Source organism: Felis catus, chromosome A1, assembly GCF_018350175.1.
Source record: "Felis catus isolate Fca126 chromosome A1, F.catus_Fca126_mat1.0, whole genome shotgun sequence".
In the NCBI taxonomy this organism is placed as follows: Eukaryota; Metazoa; Chordata; class Mammalia; order Carnivora; family Felidae; genus Felis; species Felis catus.
The window spans coordinates 115,821,819-115,849,205 of record NC_058368.1 but is presented as its reverse complement, the minus strand read 5'-3'; the positions used below and the strand labels follow the sequence as shown (position 1 = coordinate 115,849,205).

The 27,387-nt window shown below is 52.2% G+C and overlaps 1 protein-coding gene across 6 annotated transcripts in view; it reads left to right on the top strand.

The window, feature by feature from the left end:
• NRG2 (neuregulin 2) overlaps positions 1-27,387 on the top strand; it is a 185,694-nt gene that overhangs the window by 120,081 nt on the left and 38,226 nt on the right. Inside the window, exon 1 of one of the 6 annotated variants that reach the window (XM_023255775.2) lies at positions 8,106-8,305. The exons of the other annotated variants lie outside the window; for them this stretch is intronic. Within the exon in view, the coding sequence (XP_023111543.1) occupies positions 8,215-8,305 (91 nt within the window). The 5' untranslated portion in view covers positions 8,106-8,214. Of the gene's footprint in view, positions 1-8,105; positions 8,306-27,387 lie in introns of those variants that run through there. 6 annotated transcript variants of the gene reach the window in all.

The window sequence follows — 27,387 nt, the reverse complement described above, 5'->3', positions numbered from 1 at the left end:
TGGTTCTTGCTTTGTGGTTAGTAGTGCTGGAACGTTCATGAGCTGTGAACAGGGGCTCCAAGCAAAAGTAGAGGGCTGATTTGCTGGTAGTAAGAATAAAGAGGACAGGACCAGAGTTGGGTCTTGAGGTTTTGTTTTTTTGTTTTTGTTTTTGTTTTTTTTTTTTTTTGAGAGACAGTGTGAGCAGGGCAGGGGCAGAGAGAGGGAGAAAGAGAGAGAATCCCAAGCAGGCTACAGAGTGCCAGCACAGAGCCCAGACACGGGCCTGAACCCACACACTGCAAGATCATGACCTGAGCCGAAGTTGGACGCTTAACCGACTGAGCCATCTAGGCACCCTGGGTCTTCAGGTTCCTTGAGACCAGCTATAGCCACTAGGAAGTTAGCATCTGTGAAGTTGTCCATTGGGAGTTCCCAAAAGGTCTACATGGGAACCAGTATCCAGGCCAGGCCAGGCCAGGGAAGCTGGGCTGTGGTCCCAGGACCAGCCAAGCCAAGGATGGCAGGGCTGAGCTGGGTAGGGCTAGGCTGGGCAGGGCTGAGAGAAGAGAATTTTTTGCCTCCAGGCTCATAAATGCCTATATTGGGCAAGGCCTCTTGTTTCCCTGGGCGGTGACCCGGAGTCTCTCCAAATTTGCCAGCCTGGCATGAATTTTCTCCCTCTGCCCAGAAAGGGACTGTGTAACCTTCTGGAGGATCCCCCTCAGTCCTCAAGGGGATGGGAGTGGGCATTGGCACTGCTAACCTCACCCCCTAGAGTGGATAGAGTGATGTAAGCAAACTCCACGTAAGAGAGCTGGCCCTTCTTCACCCCTGCTGCACTAGGACAGGACCCTCAGGCTGGATGACGACTGCTTCTAGGAAACGTGGCTCCCATGGGTTGCTGATCCACGTAGTCAGTGTCCCCCGGGTGGTACAGATGGCAGCTAAGCCTTTGCACATGGTCCCCACAGCCCCCAGGCCAGCAAACAGTCATTATGTCGTTACATAAATAAATTATGTACTTAGGACTTGGTGTGTAAGTGCCAGTTATTATTATTGCTGTGTAATTACGCAGTTAACTTGAAGAGGGAGGCAGGCAGGAGCACTGAATCACCCCCGACCCTGGGAAAGTTACACACGCTCCCACCTCTCACCCCAGGGAGAATGTGGCTCCAGGTCACGTAAGATGGAGTGCTGGGATCTCCCAGGTGTTTCAGTGCAGATGGGGCAGTTTATCCCAAGGCCATATCCTGGAAGAGTCTGGCAGCGGGAACCCAGGATGGCTTACTCACCTGCAGCGGGGCCTAATACTGGACCCCCAGCTTTCCACCAGCCCCGTGCCTCCCTGCAGCCTAAAAGAGGGACTCACAGACAACCCAGGGCTTCTGCCAGGCCAAGGGTCAGGAAGGGGCTGAGGGAAAGCATGGAGCTGGGAAAAGGGCCTATGAACCAGGAATCTCTTTTCTCCATCTGTGGGACTGGGGACCACTCCCTCTCCTACTCCCAGCCATCTCCCCTCTTTTCTGGCAAGCTTGGCACCCTCAGGTACCTCAGATGGGGTACCTCTTGAGATCATCTACCCCAACCTCACGTTTTCCAGATGAAGAGACAGGCCAGAGAGGGAAAGAGACTTGCCCAAGAGACTCCAGCAGGTCCTTGGGGACACTGGAAGTAGTGGCGGGCCCGCCTCCCTCTGCCTCTGCTCTGTTCCGCTTCCTTCCTTTGTCTTCTCCATCAATCGCACTCCCACCTCCTGCCCCTCCCTCATCCCTGGGCTGCTCTACTTTCTCACTTCCTCTCCCCATGTGCTTCCAGCCCTGCCCAGGCCTGCCTGTCGCCTCACCTCTCCCCTCCTTTGCTCTCCCATTGCTGCCTGGGCTTTCTTCTCCCGGCCCCTGGAGCCAGAAGAGGCTCCCCACCCTCTCTCTGGCCAATGCTTTCTTCTCTTTCCTGGTCCCTCCCAGCACTCATTCGGGGATGGGCTAGCCTCTTCCCTTCCACGTCCTTCTTTCACCTAAGAGGGTCCAAAATGAAGGAGAGAGACCAAACTCTCGAGCGGGGAGCTTGAATTCCCTTCTGGGTTTGGGGTTGGGTGGGCTGAAGTACGAGGAGCCTCCTAAATGGTGGAAATGAAGACAGAAGTGCCCACCCATGGCAGCCCCCCGCGGCCTGGGCCCAGCCCAGGCTCTGGACCAGATGACCTATGTCCCCTGGGAGCAAAAGGAAAGGAGATGAGGTCAAAAGGTCATGGCAGGAAGGTGTGGCTCACCACCTTAGCACTGTTGGCATGGCCTCTGAGCCTAGGGAGCTCCCGAAGGCCAGGCCTTAGCATTTCTGGAAGATCAGAAATGACTTCCTTAGCCACTTAGTGAAATCCCTATTGGAAAAGCCTGTGGGCCCTTTTCTTTTACTTTCTTTTTTAAAGAGAAATCAAGTCTTGTTCAAAATATCACAGTCTAGGGGGGACTGGTTTGGACCCTGGGCGGGGTGACTGATTTCAATCTCTCTGGTAGACCAGGGCTCAGTGAAGTTTACACACCAAGGTGTGAGTGTAAGTATACGTGCTGAGCAGTTAGGCACAATTCTGAGAGAATTATCCAGAATTACCCTGGATAATATGGGTCTGTGTTCTGGCTCCAGAGGCATCCACACCCAGCAATCAAGGGCTCTTCTCCAGTGATCTCGAGCCCCTTACTCCTTCAATCACCTAGATTCTTGCAGCCTTCCTGGGCTGGTAGACAGAGGGATCTAGGGGCACTTCTCATTTTGTAGCCTGAGTCTCTGGTGTAGAAAGTGATCTGTTCAGATTAATCTAATTTCAAGGACAAAACTGGGCCCAAGCCCAGATGTCCTTGCATCTAACCCAGCCTTTCTGGTCCAGACCATGCGGCCCCCTTCTTTTTGGCTGCCCAAAAAGGCTGTGAAGGAGGCAGAAGCATGAGTGAACTTGTGTGAGAGAGAAGAAATCCATTGTGGATTGCCGAAGCCACGGAGATGCAGGAGTGATGGCCAGGGTTCAGCTTCTGTGCTCTCTGGGCCTGGTGAGCTGAGACTGGCCCTCACTTGCTCCCTTGGGCATGCCAGGGCTCCAGCCAGGATCCTGCTGCATCCTAGAGTCAGTGGTGGTAATGGGCTTCCCAGGCCTTGCATAATCCCCCAGGGAGTGGAGATTTCTCTGGTCCTGCAGGGAGTGGCATATTGATCTGTTTCCTCCTCTGGCAGCCTCTCTGTGTGGGGAGGGAGGGAGGGGAAGGAGGCTCGTGACTTGGAGGCACTGAGGTGGGGTGGCCGAGAGTGAGGGTAGCCTCATCTTCAAGGGCTTTTAACCCCCAGGCAAACAGAATGTGGCTCTGGGATGGCTCAGAGGGGACTTATCCTGGGGCAGGAGGTGACCTTTAAAGGACTACTTCAGGCTCTCCCCAGTCTGAAGTCACTGACATGCATCTAGAGGATTCCCACTGAGCAATGAGTCCAAAGGGAGGGGGCAAACCCCAGCTTGGTCCCAAGACCCCTTTTCAGGAAAACTTTATAGGTAATCTTCTCGGAGCCCCCAAGTCTCAGGTGGGGGGAGGGGTAGTGTGGGTTTTTTTTTTTTTTTTTCGTCTTTTCACTCAAAGGCATTTTTGCACATGACTCAAACAAGTCTAAACTTTCCTAAACTTCAAAGTTTGCCCATGGCACAGCCTCAAAGTGGAGGGGAAAATGTTAGAAAGGAAAAAAAGAAGTTTGTAAGCCAGTTAACATTATGTTTTTGCTCCTTAAAGGAATTGAATTAACTTGTTATGTTACTATTAGCGTCTCTTTGTGAAACCAGGCTCGAGGAGAGGCTTCTTCTCTGGGGGATGTGCTCTCTAGGCCCGTCCAGGGTTCCACTGGCTCCCACAGGAGGTTGTACAGAGCATTACACAACCCGTGGTAAGAAGAAGGGTTCTCCCAGGGTCATTTTCAGGCTCCTCATAGGAGCCCTGGTCCCGGCTGGGGAGGCTCCAAGTGCCTGCTGTCCTTCCCCAAACTGCTCTTCTGCAGAGGCTGGCTGGCATGCCTCACGGTGCCATGTTGCTCTCTCCACTTGCCGGTGACCTTGGCGCTGAGCCTCAATCACAGGGCTATGGAACTGTGCAGGTCCTGAGGAAGAGGCCCTTTCTCTCCTCTTTCTCCCTTTTCCACATCTTCTTGAGCAACACCGTGACTTGGGCTTAGGGGAATGGGCTGTGGGTACCCAAATGCATAGGCTCCTAATTCTGCTCTGCCACTTACTCGTTGCTCGACTGGGACAAATAAAAATAACTTTGACTCTCTGTGCCTCAGTTTCCTCACCTGCAAAATGGGGATAATAATAGACTTACATCATAGTGCTGTTGTGAAGAAGTGCATATTAAGGATATTATGTTAGCTGCTCTTATTACTACTGTTTTTGCTCCCTTACCCCCAGTTCAGGCCTTCCTTACCCATCATGCTCAGGGCCAGGCACATACAGGGCCCTACAGAAATATTTAATGGTTGGGCTGCTTAGCCAGTTCCCTTACCTCCACTCTCTTCCCCTTTCCATCTATCTTGCATGCTCCCGTCAGATTAATTTTTCCAATGTCCACGTCACTCCCTCAAAAACTCATCAGTGAATTCCCATTATTTCCTAATAGTCCAAAAGCATCAACCTGGCAGGCAACGCATTTCCCCAGCCTACACACAAGCAGTACAGCGTAACGATGAAGAGCATGGGCCCTAGTGAGGTAGCTCTGGTGTGAGTCCTCTGTTGCCACTTCCCAGTCACATCATCCCTAGTCTTTGTTTCTTCTTCGGTAAAACTGGGAGAATGACTAAAACTACCTCACAGGAGTGTTGTGGGGATTACAAGAGATAACATATATAGTGTGCTAGGTACTCTGAGCTCTGGCATGCACTAAGCATCCAGAAAGTATTTGCTATATTAATTATGTGTAGCTCCTGTAGTCGCCTAACAGAAGCCTGCCCTGCACATCATCTCCTGAGCAAGCTCCCAGGAAATGCACCTGCTAAGTCTTCGCCTGCTCCCATCAAAATCCTCCCCATCCTTCAGGGAGCCTGGGTGGCTCAGTTGGTTGAGCATCTGACTCTTGATCTCAGTTCAGGTCTCCTGCCCTCAGGGTCATGGGTTCAAGGGCCACATTGGGCTCTGCGCTGGGCATGAAGCCTACTTAAAAAGAAAAAATAAATCCTCCCTATCCTTGAAGACTTTCCTCAAGCCCCACCCCTCTCAACACTGCTTCTGGATTCCCCAGCTGATGGAGAGTGCCCCCTTCGAATTGTCATGGCTTTTCTGACTCTGATGCATTGATGCAAAGCCATGATGTGTCTTAGACTGCCAGGAGAGCTCTACCCCAAAGAAGTTATCTTCAGTTGGCCTGCAGGCTTCCGCTTGGGGCTATTTTGTCTTGTTGCTGCCCTTGGCCATGCTTCGCTAGCAGGAGGGGTCACTCATCTGTCCTATAGGGAGGTACTGACCACTTACCACGTGCCAGGTGCTGGGGTCCCAGCCCTAAAGAGGCCTGATTCTAGTGAGAGAGATAGAGGTAGAAATTCAAAACAACACAAAGTGATGTGTTCTTATAAAGATAGACGAAAATTACTAAAGAAGCGGAGGATCTAATCAGTGACCTCTCCCACCTTGCTTGAAGGCTTATGATAGCAGACCACTGCTTCTAGGATAAAGCCCATTGTATGCTCAGGGGTTTTTTTCTGAGCCTACAATGTCCTGCTTGGTCTGACCACTCCTTGACCCCTCTCCAGTTTCCTTCAGCTCCCTGTGTACCCACACACACACCCCATGTTCATACACATGTACCTTAAATGCAGACACACATACACACACACTCATACATATACCACACACACCCTATACACATAGACACATACCCGTACACAGTAGTCATACACAGACACACACACACACCCCTCAGCATACTGACCATCCTTTTGTTTTGCAAAGGCAAGAAAGCTTCCTCCTGCCCCACAGCCTTAGATATATTGTTGCTTCTGCCAGGAATGCTCCTCCCCTTAGTCCAGCCAACTCCTAGTCATTCTTCGATGTCCAATTTAAATGCTTCTTAAGGAAAGCCTTCCCTCTCTACACTGTTTCCTCTATGGACCTGGATATCAAGATACAGAAATGTTTGTTGAATGAATATGTCCCCTTCATCTTTCACACAAAGTTTAATCAATTTACTATTTGTGTAATTAGCTGTGTCTGTCCCCACCAAGACTGTAACCTGCACATAAGTAGACCCGTGTCTGTCTTCCTCACCCCCAACCCCCAGCATGTAGCACTGTGCCTAAAACCCAGTGAGCCTTGCTACAGATTTGCTAAATGAATGAACAGAGAGGTTGGCCAGGCCAAGAAGGGGGGGAAGGCCATTCTGGGCAGAGACATTGGTATGTGCAAAGATAAAGTGTATGTGGCTTGTAGGTAAACGTGGCTGAGGCGCACGATTAGGGGCTAGAAGGCTGTAAGCTAAGGCCCAATGGAATTGGCTCCGAATACCAAGGAGGAGCTTAGGTTGAACCTGCAGGTAATAGTGAAGTGATCTGGCTTGTGTTTTAGAAAGTTCTGTCTGATGGCCTTGAGGAGGTCAGAACTGAGAGGGCAAGACTTCAAGCAAGGAGATCAGAGTGTGTAGGACGGGAGGAGGGAGTGAACTGAGGCAGCGGTGGTTGGCTGGGGAAAGGCAGATAAGAGTGCTATTTAGGAAGCTGAATAAGCAAGGGGTTGGAGCAGGAGTGAGACCCGGGCTTGGGCGTGGGCTTGGGCTCTGCCCAGGATCCCTCACTGCCCACCTCACAGGGAGCCATGCTACATGAATAAAGGTGAGTGCTCACCGTGGGATATGAGAGGGCTGATAGCTCTTACACTTGGTCTCTCCAAACCTGGCCCCTGTGGGACAGGCCGGAGGCCCCAAGAGCACCGGAGATCAGCCCTCTGCATGGGCACTGCCTCCATCTTCTCTCTTTCTGTGTCCACTTGCTCACCCTCAGTTTGGCCTCAAAGTCTGGCCAGGCCCTCAGGCAGCCCTGGAGCCCCAGAGTCCCTGGCCTTGACCCAGAGACCTAGCTTGCTCCAGGCTCATCTAAGGAGGACACTCCAGAGAAGCCTTGGGACCCTGTCCTGAGGAGGCAGAGGACTGGCTAAGATGATCTTTGACTCGGATTCCAGTTGGGATGGCTGTAAGGGGACACCTCCGGCAGAGAGAGGCAGGCAAACCGCAGGCTCAGGCTTTCTGGGAGCCAGAAGAGGGAGAGCCTTTGCTATGTAACCCTTTCAGCACCACACCCAGGCTGGAGCCAGGACGCTGTCCTTTCTGGCAGCTCTTGCCCAGTGGCTTGTGGGAAGGGGGGGGGGGGGTGGGTGTCAGTGTCTCAATTCACCTCCACGGGTCTTGAAGAGAGGAGCCAGCTGGTGCTGGCAGCCTGGGCTGTCAGAGTGTGTGTGGGAGAGGGGCTACAAGCCACCTGGGGCACCCAGGTTCCCTTCAGGCTGCAGCCTGCCTTGACTGGGAGGGGCTCCTGGGCCACAGACTCCCACAGCCAAACACAAATAGTGGCTGCATAAAAAGTATTCCCCCAGATGGTGATATCCCATGGGGTTGAGGCCAGACCTTCAGGGATGAGGAGGCACAGGCAAACTGCCTATAAGACTCTGGGGGGCCCACAAGGCGGTGGAGAAACACTGCAAGAATCAAGAGCTCGCGTCCTGCCCCACTGGGGGTGGCCAGTGGGCTTCATTTTGGTCCCTTCCTGGGCCCTACTCTCACTCTCTCCCCACCCCCATGCTGTCCTTAGCCTGGCCCTCGCTGGGGGATCTCTACTCCCCCCCTCCCCAATCATGGCTCGGCCCCCAGCCCAGCTGAGCCCCGTCTCCAGCGACGAGAGCTGCAGCGCTCTGTTTGGGCACCGGTCCTGCGTCCCTCGGTGGGCCCCGGGAGGGGGTCCAGGGCTCAGACCCGGCCCCCCGGCAACCCCCTCCGCAGCTCCCCGCAGCCTGCACGGGTAGGGGGGGGGGCGAGGACGGCGGGCGCGGGAGGGGAAGAGTTAAGGCTGGCTGCTCCCCTCCCCCGGAGGGTGTGACCGCCCTATAAGAAAGGCGCCGCGCTCGGGCACTGGGGCTGCAGGCAGCGGGGGCGCAGCGCGCCAGCGGAGAGCGGAGGCCGTCTCTGCCTCCCGCGCCTCGCGTCGGTCCCACCGCCTGGGACCCCGGGCAGAATGTCGGAGTCCAGGAGGAGGGGCCGAGGCCGCGGCAAGAAGCACCGAGAGGGAAGGAAGCGGGAGCGGGAGCCCGAACCCGGGGAGAAAGGTAGGGCACACCTCAGCGCGCCCAGAAAGCCAGTTTCACTGGGAGAAACCTGCCGCCCAGCACCGAGCTGGTGAGTTTGGGGCTGTGCGAGCCGTCGCTGAGGTGACAGGCACCGAGGAGCGTGAGTGCCTGCTTGCGAGCGGGGCTCCGTGGCCGGGTGGGCAAAGGGACTGCGCGCCCAGAGTCCGCCGGTGGCTGTGCGCGCCTGTCCCCGGGCCGCTGCGTCCCCACGAAGGGGGCGGCAGAGAGGCGCTGCCCCCCCGGGGACGGCCTGCAGACCGCGAGCCCGGAGTGAGTGGCAGGATGGAGCCAGAGGCACGGACAGAAAGCGATCAGCAGACGCGGGGCCTGGCCTGGCGGCGGAGCGCTCCGGGAGCTGTCACTGCCTCTCCTGCCTCGGAGTGTGCTCTGGGCGCACTCCCACCCATGTGCCACACCTCCATGAGTTCCGCTCTGCCATTGGAGCAAGAGCAGCAGCGCCTGCCAGCTCTGGAGCCTGGGAGGGGATGCCCTGTCCACCCGGTGAGCGCCAGGGAGTGGGGAGCCGCTGCTTTGTGACATTTCCCCCAGAACTGGACCAGGCACCAGGCGTTTGTCTCCCTCTTGTCTTCAGGAGTGCTCTCTTGGGCCCTTGGATTCTGTCCCCAGGGAGGGAGGTGAGAAGGTGCTCTGGGTGAACAGAGCCCTGTGCTGACACCCGCTTTGGGGGCCTCCCTGGGCAGCTGCAGGCTGAAGGAGGAAAGGCCCCACTGAGTGCACTGGTCTTGGGCTTCTCAGGTGGACCTAGAGGGTGCAGGTCCTCCCTTGTAGAACTAGGCTGCCATTACTTGGGCACATTCGGGAAACCCTGGATTCTCACTTTTTTCTTCTTCAGGCAAGCATGTTGTTAACGACTACTAGTCAGTAGGCTAGGCATGCTTCACCTCCCATTTTCTTCTCATAACAACTCTGGGGGCAGGTGGTCTTCGCTCCATTTTACAGAGGGAGCAACTGAGGCTTCCTGAGGTTAAAGGCCCAACATAAGTTCCAGAGATAGGTCTTAAAGCTTCAAATCAGCACTGTCTCAACAATGATGTGTTCGTTTTGCTGGATCTCTGCCTCCTCACTCGAGTTCCTGCTAGAGCTATCACATAAAAATGGCTTCCAAAGAGCACCAGACTGAGAGTTGGGAGGCTTCAATGGTGGTTGAGGATATGGCCAAATCCCTTTCCTTTTCCGAATTTCTTTATAATGAGGGGGGAAGAGTTGCAAGGTAGCCTCTGAAGTCTCTTTGTTGGGAAGAGCTTAGGAGCCAAACGTTGGCATCAGCCTGGTAGAAGGAAGGAGCTAGAAGAATTTAAAGGCTAGGACTGTGTTGTATTCTTCATAAAGAACACCTCTTTGCCCATCTCTGCTAGGCACCTGTGTCTAGGAGTCCACCCCAAGGAAATGCACACAGTAGGTCTGCCCTGAGTAGTATGTGGGTCAGCTTAAGCTGGGCATATGTGGTATATATGGGATCAGCTCCCAATCTGAGTCCTGAAGAAATTCAAGATGGCCTGTTTTCAGGGTCAAAATTCATGGATTTGGTTCAGTGAGCCACCCCATTTCTCCCCGCTACTCTACCCCAAACACATCCTATCATGCGCAGCTTGGAAAGATGACTAGGTAAGGACACCTTCCCAATGTCAAGGAAGCCACTTAGCAGGCTTTGATGGGTGAGAATCAATAGTGTCAGAGAAAGGAGAATACCTACTGCCAGGGGTAGAGTATTCATAGCACACAAGTGGGTGTGGACTATGAGTAGGAGATTCCACAGGCCTCTCAATGATCTCTTCCAGAATCTTCTACCCTGGTGAGAAAGTCCTTCCTGATGTCTAATTATAATCTTTCCCGGTCTTTTTTCTTCTCTGCTTCATCTTATTACCTGCTTCCCACTGGGAAGCCAGCTCTTCAGAATGCCTTCCTTCAGGGTGTTGGCTGGTGAGCAGATACCAAACAGACCCAAGGCCTGAGTTAGAGGAACTGTGGAGACCTTGGAGAGTGTGGAATGGGGGGGGGGGGGTCATGGGGAAGGGTCATGCTCCAAAACAAGATACCAAGAGAAAGTACCATGTCAATGAAAAGCAACAGTCTTAAGTCTGTGATGTGACTAGGAGGTGTGATTTCAAACTCCATAGAATGAATACTTAAGTCAACAGTGGCCTACAGAGCTGGAGGCCTCCCTCACAATTCCCCTCCAGGCCCACCTGAGGCTGCAGGGTCCTCTTATTGCATACTCAGAACATCCCAGCAGGGAAGAACATGGGCACTGGGCAGCTGGAGAGGGTTCCTAGCCAGGATGGGGCCACATTTGATTGAAAGATCAGGAGGTGCAGACATGGAGAGTGTGAGCAAGTTATCCACTAAAATCTTCAACTTAGAGGGTGGGGGTGAGGGTGGAGGTGGGACCTGGAAAGTGGGAGGGAGAAAGGAATAAAGAGAAGGGGACATTAATTGGCTCCTCACCCATCCACCAGACACCCAGCAAACCCCCATATCCTCCTTGGCAAACAGCAGGAGGGGTACCCCCCCACACACACACACCCAGGCCAGCAATGGGAGAGAAGCTTTTCTTCTGCCTCAGTGCAGGAGTACCGGGTGGGGCTGAAGGGCAGGCTCTGCTCCATGACTCAGTGAGAGTTAGTGGGGCTGATGCCTGGTATCCCTACCTGGAGCCAGTTCCCCCATTCCCCGCCCCCATTTCCCTTTATCCCAGGGGATTGGGGGAAGGGAGAGCACTGGCATGGCCTTGCCGGCCTTGGCAGCAGCATTGAGAGATGGATAATAAACCCACTCTTGTACCTGGGGTCTACTCCCTGCTCTGCCTCTGTGTGACCCTGGGCACTGCCCTCCCTCTGTCTGGGCTTCTGGAAATAGGTTCTGCTCTCAACTCTTACCTTCTCCATGGTAAGGGCAGAACCTCAGTCCTCAGGCCCTGTGTCTCTGAGAATCCCAAGGGAAGGAGAGCCGTGAGATTGGGGTCGAGGAGGAGCTGGCCCCCCAAAAACTGAAAACCTCTGAAGGTGGTTTTGAAGAAAGACTTTGGAATTAGGAAAGACCAGTGACTTAGAACCTGTGTGCCCCCCCCCCCCCAAAGACCAGTCAGGGCTGGATGGAAGGGTCCTCTCCCTTGGTGCTCCCTGTAAATTGGGAAGTTGTATCTGCCCCAGCAGGGCAGGGCAGGGCCCAGACTTTGGTCTTCAGCAGGGTGCCCTGGGAGTATGAAGGTGGATTAACATCACCAGCTGAGAACTCTGGACGCATCTCATTTGAATGGAAACAGAGAAATCCTTGCACGGCCTCTCTCTCCCATCTTGTTCATCTTTGGCCTCTGGTAAAAATAGCATCCAGACTTCTAGGACAAACTACTCTCTTTAGGCTGTCCAGGGTCGGGTCAGAGGTGGTGATGTGCCCACACACACACATCTGAGCCGCATCTGTTGCTTGTTTTGGCCCTCTCCAACTCTGGCCTTGGCCCCTGGCTGACCCTGCCGAGCCAGGCACCTAGAACAGTCCTCCTGCCACTCTGGGGCTCAGCGTGGACCTCATGCTCTGCTCCGGCTCCCTGGCACCTGAGAGTTCATTAGGATCAATACCAACAAGCAAAGAGTGACTTTGTACTTCCCAACAGTCTTTCATCCTGACAGCTCAAAGCAGTTTACAGACCAGGACTCATCGTCCCTCAGCCCAGGTCTCAGGCACTCAGCAGGGGGGACGAGGGGACCGAGAGCTCTAGTCTTTCCAGACTGGCATAGCAGTGAGGCTGGAGTAGGGCAGTGAGTCACAAGGGGTGGGGAACTGGGTGGCCAGTAGGTCTGGGACAGACGTAAAATTGCACAGAAGGCTTCAGGCTGCAAGCAGAGGGGATATTCTCCCTTTAAAAAGTATGAGCTCGTCCCTTCCTTCCCTCGGGCCTTCTGACCTACGTGGATTCCATGAGCTAGCTGCTGGAGGAAGAAGCCGGAGCTCTGTGGGAAGCAGAGGACTTTGGACTCAGATATTGGCAGGAATCTTCAAGTGATCCCTATTCTTGTCCTCTGCCCTTGCTGCAGAAGCTCCAGGGCCACGTCAAGACAGCCTGACCTTAGCGTGGCACCAGAGTGAAGAGTGTGTGGAGGAAAAGGTGCTGGCCCAACATGGACAAGCCCTGGCCCTGGCCTTGAAGCGGGCTTCCCAGGGTGCCTGGTCAGCCCCACTCACCTTTCCAGCTTCCTCTGCTCTCTGGCTTACAAGGCTGGCCCGAAAGGACAGTTGGCACAGAGAAGAGAGGGTTGTCTTTTTCTTTAAAGCTGGCAAAGCGTTGCCAAAACTTGAGACCAGGAGCCTATCGGAATCACGTTCCCATTGTGTTTTCCCACCATTTCTCAGCCTCCAGCACACCATTTATAAATAGCAGAGTCAAGTGCACTGTGTCCTTGCTGTTCTCCTCCAACCCAGCCTTGGCGTGACCGTTTATCAGGATTTCCAGGCCCTGGCCACATGGTAACTATACATACTGCACGTCCTTTCACTCATTTTTGTGAATTCGGTTTTACAAACTTTCACCGAGCTCCTACTACATGAATAAATCACAGCCCCAGCCCTCAGTAAGCTCAGACAGATCTTTACACAAATACCTGTGATTAGAACCAAGTATAAAGCCAGAGAAACGTACAACGTATGGTGAGGAGGAGAATTATTTGTAGGGAGGGCTTCGCAGAGGAGGTGACTTTTAAGCTGAGACCTGGATGGTGAGTAGGAACTCAGCAGTGTGAGAAAGGGCCTTCCAAGAGATAGGATCATGTTCATGCCCAACTTGCACTGGGGGAGGGGGAAGCAGCTATCATTCACCGAGCACTCACTACATGCCAATACTGATTCTGTGAAGTGTAGGTATTATTTTATCATCCCCACTTTACAGATGAGAAAACTAATGCAAGGAGCCTTCATGACTTGCCTGTGATATGGCCACGAATTAGTGGCGGGGTCACTAGGCTCAGGTCTGCACCCTGCCCTGCCTCACCATGCACCGCCCACCCCCTAGGCTCTGGCTTTTCCAGTTTGTGCCCTCAAGAAAAACCAGAAAGGGGCACTTGTCCACCTGTAGGAATGGGTCCTTCCCATCACATCAGCTGGTCAGGCATTTACATCCTGGGCTCTTGGGCAGGGTTTAGGGGATACTGAGATGAGCAGATTGAGTCCCTGCTCTCAACAGGAGCTCACAGTGGGACTGGGACAGTCAGGTGTGAACAAGAACCACACGACACTGACACAAGCGGGCAGATCCAAGGCCCTGAGGTGGCACTCGCCTTCTCAGGTGGCCCTGAGGCAAGTATTCCTGGGAAGATTGAGGTTATTAGGGTCAAGTTGCCTAGCCAAAAACCAAGCAAGGGGTCCAAAGAGTCCAGCAAGATCTGGCACAAGTCTGGGTAGTTTTCTGGTGTCCTATTAAGTCCCTTGTGCAAAAGATGAATGTTTAGATCATCAGGAGCCTGATTTAAGGCGTAAACTGGGAACTTGCTAGAAATGCAAATTCTTGGGTCTCACTCCTGACCTACTGAAACAGAAACTTGGGGGGCTAGGGGCCAGTATGTGTGTTTTAGCAAGCCCTCTGGTTGGTTGTGATGAAGTATGGGAACCACTGGTGGAGCTGGGCAGCTAGCCTCCCAGAGCAGAACCCTGTAGAGGGCCTGTCAGGCCCATGGGTGTTAAACCAACGCATCAGTGTCAGGCATGATGCTTGGGGGCTACGGGCCATCGTTGGGGCGTGGGGTCGCCACCTTGTGGGACAAGGTAAGCATGGACAGACTTAACTGCAATTGCAAGGCTGACCCTGGCCAGGGCTGACAAAGAATGGAAAGGAGGACTCATTCCCATCAGAGGAATCTGGAAGGCTTCCTGGAGGAGATGGGGTTTTGATAGACACTGGAGGATAGAAGGACTGTGGTAGAGAACTCTTTTTTTTTTTTTAAATATTTTTTTTTCAACATTTATTTATTTTGGGGACCGAGAAAGACAGAGCATGAACGGGGGAGGGGCAGAGAGAGAGGGAGACACAGAATCAGAAACAGGCTCCAGGCTCTGAGCCATCAGCCCAGAGCCCGACGCGGGGCTCGAACTCACGGACCTCACGGACCGTGAGATCGTGACCTGGCTGAAGTCGGACGCCCAACCGACTGCGCCACCCAGGCGCCCCGGTAGAGAACTCTTTTAACCCCAGTCCTTCCATCCTCCAAAGTCTACCAGGCTGGACCTTCGGGCTGAGGAAACCACTTGAACAAATAAATGTGCAGAACAGAGGATGCTGGGAAATAAAGTGCAGTCCTGAAGACGTGCTGCCAAACACGGTGTGTAGGAGGGACAGACCAACGGGGCCAAACAGTGCGTTTTCTGAAGGTTAGGCCGATGGGTTTAGACTTATCTGAAACAGCCTTATCTGTGATTTCTGATGGAGTCGGGTGAGGCTGGATCTGAGCTCATGGTGCAGTCCCTTCACTGTACAGATGGGGAAACTGAGGCCCAGAGAGAGAAGTCCACACACCAACAAGGCAAGGGGTTTGGTGGCTCCAGGGCAAGGATAGCAACAGCTTTGTGAGGCGTTGCCCCCTCCTCGGCCTGCTGTAGCCTCACGTCTCCACCCTCACATATGATGACCCCGTCAGGTAGAATTTCTCTCTCCCGGTGCACTGTGGTCTCCTGCCCTGGCCCCTTGAACTTGCCATTCCTTTTTGCCTGGAGTGCTGTTTCCCTTCTTTCGGCTAACTCCCGTCATTCTTCGGGCTTTGCCTGCTCCACACAGCGCATCCTGCCCCAAGGTGAGGAGGGAGGGTAAGGTCTATCCTCTGTGCCCCTCCCCATCACAGTACCCATCCCACTGTCTGGGTGAAGCCCACTCAGCTGGAATCTCCACCGGGGCCAAGACCATGACCGCTTGGCCCTCAGTACCTGACACGTGCCGAGTATCCGATACATACTTGGGTGCATGAACAAAGGAGAACATCCCCAAGCCCTGTCACTCCTGTGCACGGAGACCCCACTGACCCCTCCTTCGTTTGAGGAGAGCAGTCTCACAGGAGAAGGCTGCCCTGGCTGCTCTTCCTGCCTGTGGCCAGAGGCCCCCCGGGGGTTGGGCAGCCTGGTGGGCCGAGCAAGAGTAGTCCTCAGTGAAACACCCCATTTCATCACCTGCTCTGCTGTCCTGCAGCAGACGTCTGTCTGGACTGAGGGGAAGGCGAGGGTTGAGTTGGGGAGCAGTGTCAGGCGGGAAAGGGCTCTGGGCTTAGCTGTCGAGGGGCCCCATCCTCCCCTGAGTGCTCGCATCAGCCTTGCTCAGGACCCCTGTGACTCACCGCCTGTCACAATACAGCTCTACATCACTCATTCATTCAGCCAGCGACCAGTGAGCACCTACTCGGTGCCTGAGGCCAGGAATAGAGCGATTCTCCAACACATCCTCTCCCCAAGGTCTCCACGGTCTAGAACGTTAAGAACTTGGTTTCCCCCAAGGTAGAAAACCCCCCAAATAGGGCAGGGAAATGCTCAGGGAGTCTGCATGAGGCAGATTGCTCCTGGTTGGGTCGTTTAGAGAGGGCAAGGGCACCTGAGGACATCCTGAGTAATCAAGGTTAAGAGCGGCTGGTTACTGAGCTCTCTATCCCAGATACTGAGCCGTTCTTGACATACATTACCCCCATTTAATTCCGCCACAGTTGTAGGAGGTGGGTGAGATTGCCCCTGTTTTGCAGACAAGAAATAAAGGCTCAGAGACATTAAGCAACTTGTCTAGTTATACAAGACACTGGGCAGAACCAAGATGCAAACCGAGATGGGTCTGATGCCACGGCCTACGCATCTGACCCACTCAACTGTGCTTCTGTGTGGGGAATGGCATGGCGGGGAAGCATGAGCAGAGGGCACAGAGACCGGCAGAATACAGAATAGACATATTTGGGGAGCAGCTGGTGATTTGATTTGCCTGGAATATGCACTTCCTGAAGGGGAGTTGTAGGGGGGAAAGCAGAGAGGTGTGTATGGGAAGGGGGCCTATTCACTGACCCAGCAAGCTTCCCCCAAGGGCTCTGGCTGTTAGCCAGGAAGGCAGGTGGCCTTTCTTCTACAGACATCGTGGAGCCAAGGGAGGTTTCTGAATGGAAGAGAGGCACATAGAGGTGAATCTGCCCCATGTTCACTGCCAGTACATCGCTGTTGGGGGTAGAGGAAGCAGTATGACCTGAACCAGGCAGACAAGGGAGGGTTGGGAGGGTAAAGAGGCTTGGTAGAAGGTGAATGGTCTTAACCTTTGGAGAGAGTCAAGAGTGACACAGTTGTCACAGATGACCAGGTGACTGAAAGAGGGAACCCAGGAGAAAGAGTGGTCTGAGAGAGATGATGGAGAAACTGGTTTCCCACATGCTCTGTTTGAGCCAGTGACTAAATATCTAGGCAGTCATTCATTTTGGAGTGAATGCCTTCCAGCCGCGCCCCCCCCCCCCATTAGCCTGGACCCCAAGGCCCACATCTGAGCCTTCCAAGACCCCAGAGTGCCTAGACCAGGCTCTGCATGCTTGTTGATGGATTTGCAGGGAAGGAGTCTGGGCCTCCAGCAACCTGGGCCCCCTATACCCACGGTGGTACCTGCATTTGGTGAGCACATGGGCCTGTACGTCTCTCCTATCGTGCCTGCTAAGACCTTCCCCCCTGAAATCCAATGTTTCTTGGAATTCTTTCATTTTTGTTTTATCTTAAAAATCCCCATCATATGTCTGTTTGCTTTAATACAAAGATGCTGCTTTTTCTTACTAACGATCTTGGCAGAGCCTTCAGAAAGAGGCCCTGAGATCATCCTGCGGCTTTGCATGTATCCCAGTTTGAGAAGCCCGTCTTGTCTAGCGTATAAGGTGCCTCCCCTTTCTCCACCCCCGCTACATTTCCTCATGACCCAGAACTTCAGAAACAACTTTCTCCAGCCAGGCTGAGGAGGTGGGAAGTGCAGGCCCGTCCTGAAGGGGGTAGGGGCTCTGGGATCTCCTCCTTGGCTCTCTCTCTGGGCTCTCTCTCTTGTGCAGCAGCTGCAGGCACTCCCCTCCGAGGGTTCTTCGGGGCTGGGTCCAAGACTTTGGCCCAGAGCCCAGTCTTCCCCAGTGGGGAGATTAAACAGAGTTTGGGCAAATGGTAAAGGCCTTCCAGGACTGTCATCTCTGCTTTGTCCACATTTCCACCCCCAGCAGCTGAAGGGGTGATAATGGTAAGAAGCCTTCCGCCTCTCCAGAGAGAGCCTTCTTTTCCTCCATTCCTCTAACGTAGGCAGAAAGTGGTTTACAGATGAGTCAGCTGAGGCCCAGAGAGGCTAAACCACTTACCTAAGGGCCGAAGCTAGAAAATCAGGAGACGGGGACAAAGAGCTGAACTGCAGTGTCCCCGGCTGCCACTCTCTCCTCTGTTGCTGTGCTACTTCCTCTGTGCCTCATCCGTGTCAACTCTGGGTGGCTGTGGCCTGCGCCCCAAGTACTGGTAAGAACCCAGGGAGACCGTGTATCTGTTCTGAGCACCATATGCTGTCCCAGCAATGGGCACCTCTGTCCCGTGAACCTGTGCTGTGTTCCCCAGACATAGGTGACATCCCTTCACTCCCCCATCACTGCTGCTCATATCCCCACATCTCAGCCCTGAGACTACCCTAGGGACTGCAGCCCATACCTGCCTGAATCCTCCAGGAGCTGAGCATCTCTGGCTCGGCAGGGCCCCAAGGGAGCCAGCATTTCTGCCAGGGTGCCTGGCTCCTGGCAGAGGGGGCTGGGGTGGCCATACTGTTGGCCCTGGTGGTCAGACCCGGCCTATTTATGCCCTACATTTGCACTGTATGGTTGGGTGTCCGTGGATGGGCGCTCCTGGATGGGCAGGAGAAGCTCTGAAGCAGGAACCGTTTCTGTTGGTATTGGAGCTTCCAGATTTTGTCTCCTCCTCCTCCTTCCTTTCGCCTTCCTCTGCACCCGCCCTCCTGGAACAGGGTCTGCCTCCCCTCCTAGCTCCCATCCCCAGCTAACCCTGGCCCTTCTTCTCTCTACCTTGTAGCTGAGGTGCCAGGCACCTGGCCTGTAGAGCTGAAGGCCTGATAGGGATGCAGTGAAATGGTCTTCTGGGAGGCTCTGCCTCCTGCCAGTCTCAGTCTCACCGGAGGCAGAATGCAGGAGCCATGTTGTCTTGCTCAAAACCCTATCTCTGATGCCGGGTGCCTGATATATCATAGAGATTGTTGGAGGTGGGTATTTGTTGGACGGGTGTGAGAATAGGGCAGGGCAGGCCCAGGCACCAGGCTGGGCCTGGTTGGCTGAGGGAATGTGGCTCAGGGAAAGCCAAGGGGCCCCAGCAGGGTGGACACTCCCTTTGGGAGGCCTGGCCTGTGAGTGTGAATGGCTCTTCTGCAGGCCATAGGGAGGATACCCGGCTGCCCGTTTCACAGAGTAGGCCCTCTGTGCCCACTTAAACCAGCTGTGCTTTTAGTGGGTCTTTTCTTTCTCATTTGAACTTGGAGTCTGTAATTAACCTCCAATAGGCTGCAGTCACTTTATGGGGAGGGGGCCAGCCCGCAGCCCGCCAGCAGCATGGCAGTGGGAGACTTTGATGCCAGGCAGGCTGGCCGCATCGTCTCCAGGTGTTGCCCTGCAAAGGGGACTGCTCAGCCTTAGTCATGAGGTGAGGGTCATTAACCCTTTTAAGAGTCCGCTGTCCCTGCCGCCTTGTTACTAGGAGGGAGGCCGGGCCAGGTCCTCCCCGGCTGGGCTGCCTGGCCCTGTCCTGGGCGTCTGTCGTGCTCTCAGATCTCAGCGGGCTCCGCACCCACCGCCCACTGCCGAGAGGAATGAGGTCAAGCTGCTGGCAGCAGCGGTACCTCCTGGCCTCAGGGCTGGGATGTGTGAAAGGAGCTGCCCTGGTTGTTCTTGCTGTTGTTATCTTCAGTGAGATGCTTGGTGGGGATTCCCTCGCACACCCATACAGGCCAGATGCCCTGGCTTGGCGTCAGGTGATGAGGAAGCAGAAGCCACCAGACACCCTGCGTGTGGCCCAGCTTGTGGCAACTGTGGAGATCCGTCTTAATGTTTGACAGGACCCATCCTCAAGGGAAATCTTTTCGTGGCAACCTGGGTCATCCTCGGGAGATCTTCCTCTTACTGTCCTAAAGCTGCCAAAGGAGACCTCCCCACATCCCCACTCCAGAGAGCACCGGTCCTGCTGCTTAGGTGGGCACTGTGCCAGGAGGAAGGGGGCTGGATGAAATAACCTCTCAAGAAGCATGGTAGCTCAGCAGAGAGGGCTTGGTTTGAGGAGGAGATGCTGTGGGAGGAAAAGGGAGGACTGCCATCACCCAGGGCCACCTAGGCCATCGGCTTGCTGTCTGCCCTTCCACGTGGGGGGAAGGAGCAGCCGCAGGGAAGCAGGGTATCAGTGACAGTTTGGGGACCCCCTTCTTGTGCACCCAGATCTTCCTCTTTCTCCTACCCGATGTCTCTCACCTGCCCACTCTCTTATGTGCTGGGGGGGCCTTTGAGATCCCTTCTGTGTGGGGGGGGAACACGGACCCTTAGGACTGTGACACCTCCCTTTGGCTACAAAGTTGAATTTACAGAGCAGTTTATTGCAGTATTGTTAATATTACCAGAACATTCGAGACAACCCAATCAATTCATCTGAACGACGAGACATCATACAGCCATTAGAATCGTTGAGGTTTAGATTTCTAGATTTGGGAAAGTGTTTTTACAATATATTTACCAAACAGTAGGACATAAAACATTTTAGAAAAGTCTTGCAGGAGATATTTGAAAATGTCGATGGTGGTTTTTTCCCCTGGAGGTAACTGAATGGATTTAGATGTGCTTTTCTTTCACCTTACTTGTATTGTATAATGTTTCTACAACAGAAATGTATTTCTTATGTAACAAAACAATAACAGAGAGGGACAAACTAAACTCCTTGAGGGGAAGGAGGGGTTACCCCTACGAAGCTAGATCATTTGTGTCTTGGACAAAGCACAGAACCTGGCACACAGTAGGCACTCAGTAAACACAAGTCAGCTGAGTCAGGGGTGAGCGCCTGCCCACCAGGTCGCTCCAGCTCTTGCCCTGACAAATCCTACCCATCCCAAGAAGCCTGTTCCTTTGCTTGCTTTAGCTCAGGCCCCAACACATTCTTGGGACACAGAACCATGATCTCCATACCTCACACTAGCAATGCACTATGGGCCCTGGGCCATAACATAGACGCAGACAATACCAGACCCCATGCAGAGAGGGTGCCCGGGCAGGAGTCAGAGCTGGCCCGGTCATGTCTGAAGCCCCAAAAGCACTGCCTCCAGGTCTGAGGTGTGAACAGCCACATAGCCTTGTCCCACGTGTCCCCAAGGGGTTGGTACTGGTTCCAAGGGCTGGAAACCACAGTGGGAGAAGCAATCGTGGCTCAGCAGAAGAATGACCTTAGAGAAGACTGGGTGGCTCTCTCAGTTAAGTGTCTCACTTCAGCTTAGGTCACGATCTTGCTGTTCAAGGGTTTGAGCCACACATCAGATTCTGTGCTGTCAGCACAGAGCCTACTTCGGATCCTCTTGTCTCACAATCTCTCTGCCCCTCCCCTGCTCGTGTTCTTTCTCTCTCAAAATAAATGAATAAACATTAAAAAAAAAAAAAAAAAGAATGACCTTAAAATGTACAAAGTAAGATCAGGTCATTCCCTGACTTGTAAGCCTCTGATTTCTTCCCATCACATCTACAAAAACAAATCTGAGCCATCTCGGGGACATTGTCCATACTCCTCCCTATGGACTCGTGGGCTCTGGGCCCAGGAGTGAGGGAGCAGAGGTCCTCTGGCTATTGTTCCAAGTGCCACCTCAAGGGTCTTCTCTTTCCTGTCACCTGAGCCACTTCCCCTCCCCTCCAAGGGGCTTGCCTGACACAAAAAATGCAGCCCATTCTCAGGGTCATGTTCCCTTTCAAAACACCATCTTTGGCTTCCAGAGAGCCATGAACTAAGATTTCTGTGAGCAGGGACCAGAACTAGACACTGTTAGAGAGGAGGCAAGGTTTGTAATATGTCAGATAAGTCTTGGAGGAACTGTCAATAAACGTAGAAGAAGACCCTTTGTAAAGAACATAGCATGATTCAAATGGATGGTTACTTTTATTTTGTCATCCTTCAGGCCATTGCTGTCAAATAGGAATATAATGCAATCCAAATGTGTAATTTAAAATTTTCTAGAAGGCACATAAGAGGTAAAAAAAAACAAAAGCAAATCCAGACTCACACCTTAGCTCACATAGCCTCACATCGGTCACCGGGCCTACCTCTCCAGGCACCCCTCATGCTACCACCCTGCCTTCCAGAGTCTTCCAGCCACATGGGCCTCTTTTAGCCCTTGAACTCACCAAGCTCATTCCCACCTCCAGGACTTCATCCTGCTGCTTATTGCTGCCTCATAGTCCCTATTGATTATTTGCTGGTGTCTAGCCTCCTCCTCACTAAAACTCAGGTTCCCTAAGAGTAGGAATCTTATCTGTCTTGTGCACTGGTATCTATTCATGGCCCAGAACAGTGCCTGTCATATAGTAGGTTGAACGAATGAATGAATGATTGAATGAATGAGGAACAAGTGACTAGATGGGGTTGTTCCGAAGCGAGTAGACGATCAAGAAGCAGCTATCAGGTCACACAGAATTCCCACTAGAGTGGACTCTTTGTGATCTGAAATGCAATCCTGGATTTTCCAGTGGTGGCAGTAATGCCTTTGGAGCCCCCAGGTCCTCAGGCCCCCTAAATTGGAGTTATGCCTGCTGTTTCTGGAGTCAGTCTGAACATATCCACGCCCTCTCCATCACCACCATTAGCAGTAGCCCCAGGCCCAGTGTGTACTATTGTGTTAGGACTCTTGCTGGGAAACAAGGTAGTAGAGTGACCACCATTTCCTCTCACCAGGTAACCCCCATCCGCACCACGGCTCACTGAAGGGTGGGGGAAGGCAGGAGGCCCCTTTGTCTCAGAACTGCAAGAAAGGTCAACATTCCCCATGCAGTGGGGGGAGGCACCTTGGAACTTGAGAAGAGCTCTCTGCATCCCCAGTTTATGAGAAGGAGGAGGAGACTAGTTGCAGGTCACCAATTGACCAAGAGAGTGTTAAATCACTAGGTGTCAACCTAACTTTAAAGGAAAGCCACCTGTGAAGATGTTTTTAGTTTGGCTCCAGTCACTGAGCTATATAACAAGATGTGCACTTTCCTTTATGTTATATATATCTTTAAATATATATATTCGGGGGCACCAGGCTGGCTCAGTCAGTTAAGCATCTGACTCTTGACTTTGGTTCAGGTCCTGATCTCACGGTTTGTGAGTTCAAGCCCTACATCGGGATCGGCACTGACAGAGCCTGCTTGGGACTCTCTCCCCCTCTCTCTTTGCCCCTCCGCTACTCTCTCTCTCTCTCTCTCTCTCTCTCTCTCTCTCTCTCTCTCTTTCTCAAATATTAGGGGCACCTGAGTGGCTCAGTTGGTTAAGCGGCCGACTTTGGCTCAGGTCATGATTTTGCGGTCCATGAGTTCGAGCCCCACGTCGGGCTCTGTGCTGACAGCTCAGAACCTGGAGCCTGTTTCAGATTCTGTGTCTCCCTCTCTCTGACCCTCCCCCATTCATGCTCTGTCTCTCCCTGTCTCAAAAATAAATAAACGTTAAAAATTAAATAAATAAATAAATAAATAAATAAATAAATAAATATTAGAAAAACAAATATATTCACAACATCTAGGATATGTTCTAGGCACCTACATAATTGTTAAAGCTTCCTGTGTTTCTCAGCAGCATCTAAGGTTAAGAACTCTTGATAAGAAGTGACTAGGGACCCCAGAGCAAGTAGATGAAGGAGAGCGTGGTGTAGGTAAAGGGCAAGGATGCTGAGGCACGACTTCAATCATACTTAGAATAATGACGTTCCAGAAAGTCCAACAGACTGATAGGTTGATACACACAAAACCTCTGGGTGTCAAAAAACAAACAAACAAACAAAAAACACCCCAAACCAGCATTTAAAAATATAAGAAGCAGGTAATTGGGGAAAAAATTATAGCAAAAGGTTAATAGCCTTACTATTTATATAAAACTCTCACAGATCAAAAAGAAGATGAGCACCCATTAGAAAAACAGAGTACAGACATGAACAGGCAATTCAGCAATACAATGAGTCAATACATTTATAAAAAGTGGTCAGCCTCACCAGGAATCAAATAAATGCAAACTTTTTAGTACAACAAAGAGACGTTATCTTTTGCCTAGCTAATTGGCAAAGATTAAATACATGATAATACCTCATGTTAGTGAGGGTGTGGAAAAAACAGGCACTGTCATTCACTGGTGGGAGTGCAAATTGGTGCAACCTTTCCAGAAGGCAATTTGGCAATGTTTAAGGATGAGGAAGATCGCATACCCTTTTGATGCAGCAATTCCACTTTTAGAAAGATTGCCTTAGGAAATTATTGTGGATAGTAAGAAAGAAACAATAATAGCTAACCTTTGTTTCATGCTCTGTGCAAGCCTGGCTTTACATGCATGGTCTCATATGATCCTTACAGCTATCATCCCCTGAGGTAGGAGCTGTTATTATCACCCGTATTTCATGGATAAGAAAACCGAGGCACAAAAGGATTAGGTCAATAGCCTGAGGACACAAAGCTAAGAAGTAGCAAAGCCTGGATTTGAATCCAGGCGGTCTGAGTCAAGAGCCATCCCGCGTGTCCAGCCATACACGCTGGGTGTGTACAAAGGATGAACACTGCGTGCGCTGGATGAACACACTGGATCTATATACTGAGTCAGGTTGCCAGGATGTTCCTCTGGGCCTGCTAATCCTGTGGGGGATGGGAGAAAACATGCTGCATACCCCAGGATAGGAATTGGTTGCGTAAATGATGATACACCTACACCGGAATAGTATACAACCATGAAAAATGAGAAGATAATGTGTAAACAGTAGGGTTTGTATAAAATTCCTGAAATGTCTCTGAAATGATATAAACAGAACTGATAAAATTGGTTGCCTCCTGCAAAGACAATTGTGTGGCTATGGAAAGAAGTTAGAGGGTGACTTGTTTTTTGGTTTTATTTTAGAAAGAGAGAGAATGCAAGGTGGGGAGAGGGGGAGAGGGAGAAAGAATCCTTTTTTTTTTCAACATTTATTTTTGGGACAGAGAGAGACAGAGCATGAACGGGGGAGGGTCAGAGAGAGAGGGAGACACAGAATTGAAAACAGGCTCCAGGCTCTGAGCCATCAGCCCAGAGCCCGACGCGGGGCTCGAACTCACGGACCGCGAGATCGTGACCTGGCTGAAGTCGGACGCTTAACCGACTGCGCCACCCAGGCGCCCCAAGAATCCTTTTTTTTAATGTTTATTTAAAGAGAGAGAGAGCAGGGAAGAGGCAGAGAGAAAGAGGGAGGAGAGAGTCCCAAGCAGGTTCCACACTGCCAGGCAGAGCCTGATACAGGATTCGAACCCATGAACTGTGAGATCATGACCCAAGCTGAAACCAAGAGTCAGATGCTTAACCGACAGACCCACCCAGGTGCTCCGGGAGAGAGGAGTCATAAGCAGGCTCCACGCTCAGCATGGAGCCTGACCAATGTGGGCGTGGATCCCACAACACTGGCATCATGATCCAAGCCAAAATCAAGAGTCGGAGGCACAATCAACTGAGCCACCCACGTGCCCCAGAGGGAGACTTGTTTTTTAAACCATATACCCTTTTAGGGGCGCCTGGGTGGCACAGTCGGTTAAGCGTCCGACTTCAGCCAGGTCACGATCTCGCGGTCCGTGAGTTCGAGCCCCGCGTCGGGCTCTGGGCTGATGGCTTGGAGCCTGGAGCCTATTTCCGATTCTGTGTCTCCCTCTCTCTCTGCCCCTCCCCCGTTCATGCTCTCTGTCCCAAAAAAATAAATAAACGTTGAAAAAAAATTTTAAACCATATACCCTTTTACACTTCTTGAATTTTGATTTATGTGAAGATATGAAAATATGTATATATCTATAAATATATATACATGTAAGTTATGTTTAGAGCTATTCTGCATAACTTTATTTCCTTGAAATGCTACTGAGGGTTCTGAAAAAAAAGTTCTAAGACCCTTGGTTGGAGAATCATACCAAAGTCAGTGATGATACTTCTTTAACCGTGTTTCCCCACTTGTTCCCCAAACTGATTTGATCATGGAACTCTTTTCTTAAGTAATACCTATTATCATCCCTCTGGGATATTCATGTCCTATAGAATTCAGTTTGGGAAATGCTATTATTAATAATTAATGCCAACGGGTGCCTGACTGGCTCAGTAGGAGCATGTAGCTCTTGATCTCAGGATGGGGAGTTCAAGCCCCACGCTGGGCGTGGAGCCTATTTAAAATAAATAAACAAACAGGGGCGCCTGGATGGCTCAGCTGGTTAAACATCTGACTCTTGATTTTGGCTCAGGTCATGACCTCACGGTTCGTGAGATTGAGACTCGCCTCTGGCTCTGCACCGACAGCACGGAGCCTGCTTGGGATTCTCTCTCTGCCCCTCCCCTGCTCGTGCTTTCTTTGTCTCAAAATAGATAAATAAACATGAAAATTTTTTTTAATAGACAAAGTATTAAAAGATAATTAAGGCCAAGCTCAAAGGCCTTGTTTCATTAAATGAAAGAAACAGGTTACTGACACTGACCCATTTGTTTACAACGCGTGTGTGTCGCTATACGTTACTTCTGAGTACTAGGATGATGGATGATTGCTTCTTTTATCCATCTATACTGTTAAGTTTTCCAAAATGAACAAAATCGTTTCACAAGCACTGTTTTGGGGGGTCTATGTTTATCGTTTTTGAGGCTTCAGGAGCCCTTTCTCTCTCTCCTCTCCCCGCTGGCATCTTCCCCCTGCCTCCAAGCAGCAGCTCCGAGGTAGGCTCAATGGGGGACCGCCAGGCCCCCTCAGGCACCTTCGTCCAGAGCCAGCCTAGACCATTCAGTCCCCGGACAACTCCCTAGCCCCAGCAGACCATCGCTTCTGCTGTTGGAAGGATTTCAACGAGGTCCTCATTCTCCCAAAAGAGACATGGGCTGCAAAGCAGACACCAGGCTGCTCCAAGCCTGACCTGTTGCAAACCCAGACACCTGGGCTCTGGTGCCAGCTCCGTGGCGGCCTGGCTGTGTGGCGTTGGTCAACTTTCTTAACTTCTCTGAGTCTCATCTTCACCATCCATGTTGGCAATGACACTTGCCTTACAGAGCTCAGGGACCAAATGAGAGCATGCATGAAGGCATTGTGTAACGTGTGAAGGGCTGTCCCAGTGGAATTATTACCACAGCAGGGAGCACGGGCTTGCCCTTACCTTCCTGTGAACAGAGTACTTTTCCCTTTTTTTTTTTTTTTTTCTTCTTTTTTTGGTTTAGGTTGTTGAGGGGAGGGGGACAAGGAGATGAAGCATGGGAGAGTGGGCATGTGGAAACAGAATTATGTGTAAGAAAATTGGGAGAAGCCTCTAGTAGCTTGACATTGGCAGGCCTGCAGCACTAGGTGGGCCTGTGCCCACCAGTGTAGCTCCAAGCTTTATCACCCAGACAGCTGCTCCCCTCGACCCATCCGAGTGAGCCCAGCCGCCGGACCGCATGGGATTCTCCTGAGCCACAATGCTGACTCTGCCTGGCCCACCTCCCTTCCTACCCGCTCTGGCCCCTTAGCCTTCTTCAGCTCTTAGCTAAGTTAGCTCCTCCCCCAGCCTGGATTGGGGTCGCTCCCCTCAGTTTTTGTAACTTGGGGCCTCTGTGAACCATGCTGTGATGTTAATGCCAGGTGACAGCTCTCCTACCAGACTGAACTTCCTGAGGGCAGGAGCGGTGTCTGTCATCTTGGTCTGCCTGTGTCCTCTAGGCCAGCTTAGGCCTGGGGGTCTGGGCCACCAGTCAGAGCCTGAGCACTGAAGTCAAGGGAACCTGGGTTTGAATCCCAGTTCACCTTGAGGACGCGACGTCACCATTTTGAGCCGCAGTTTTCGCCATCCATAAAGGGGCTTTATCATTGCAGT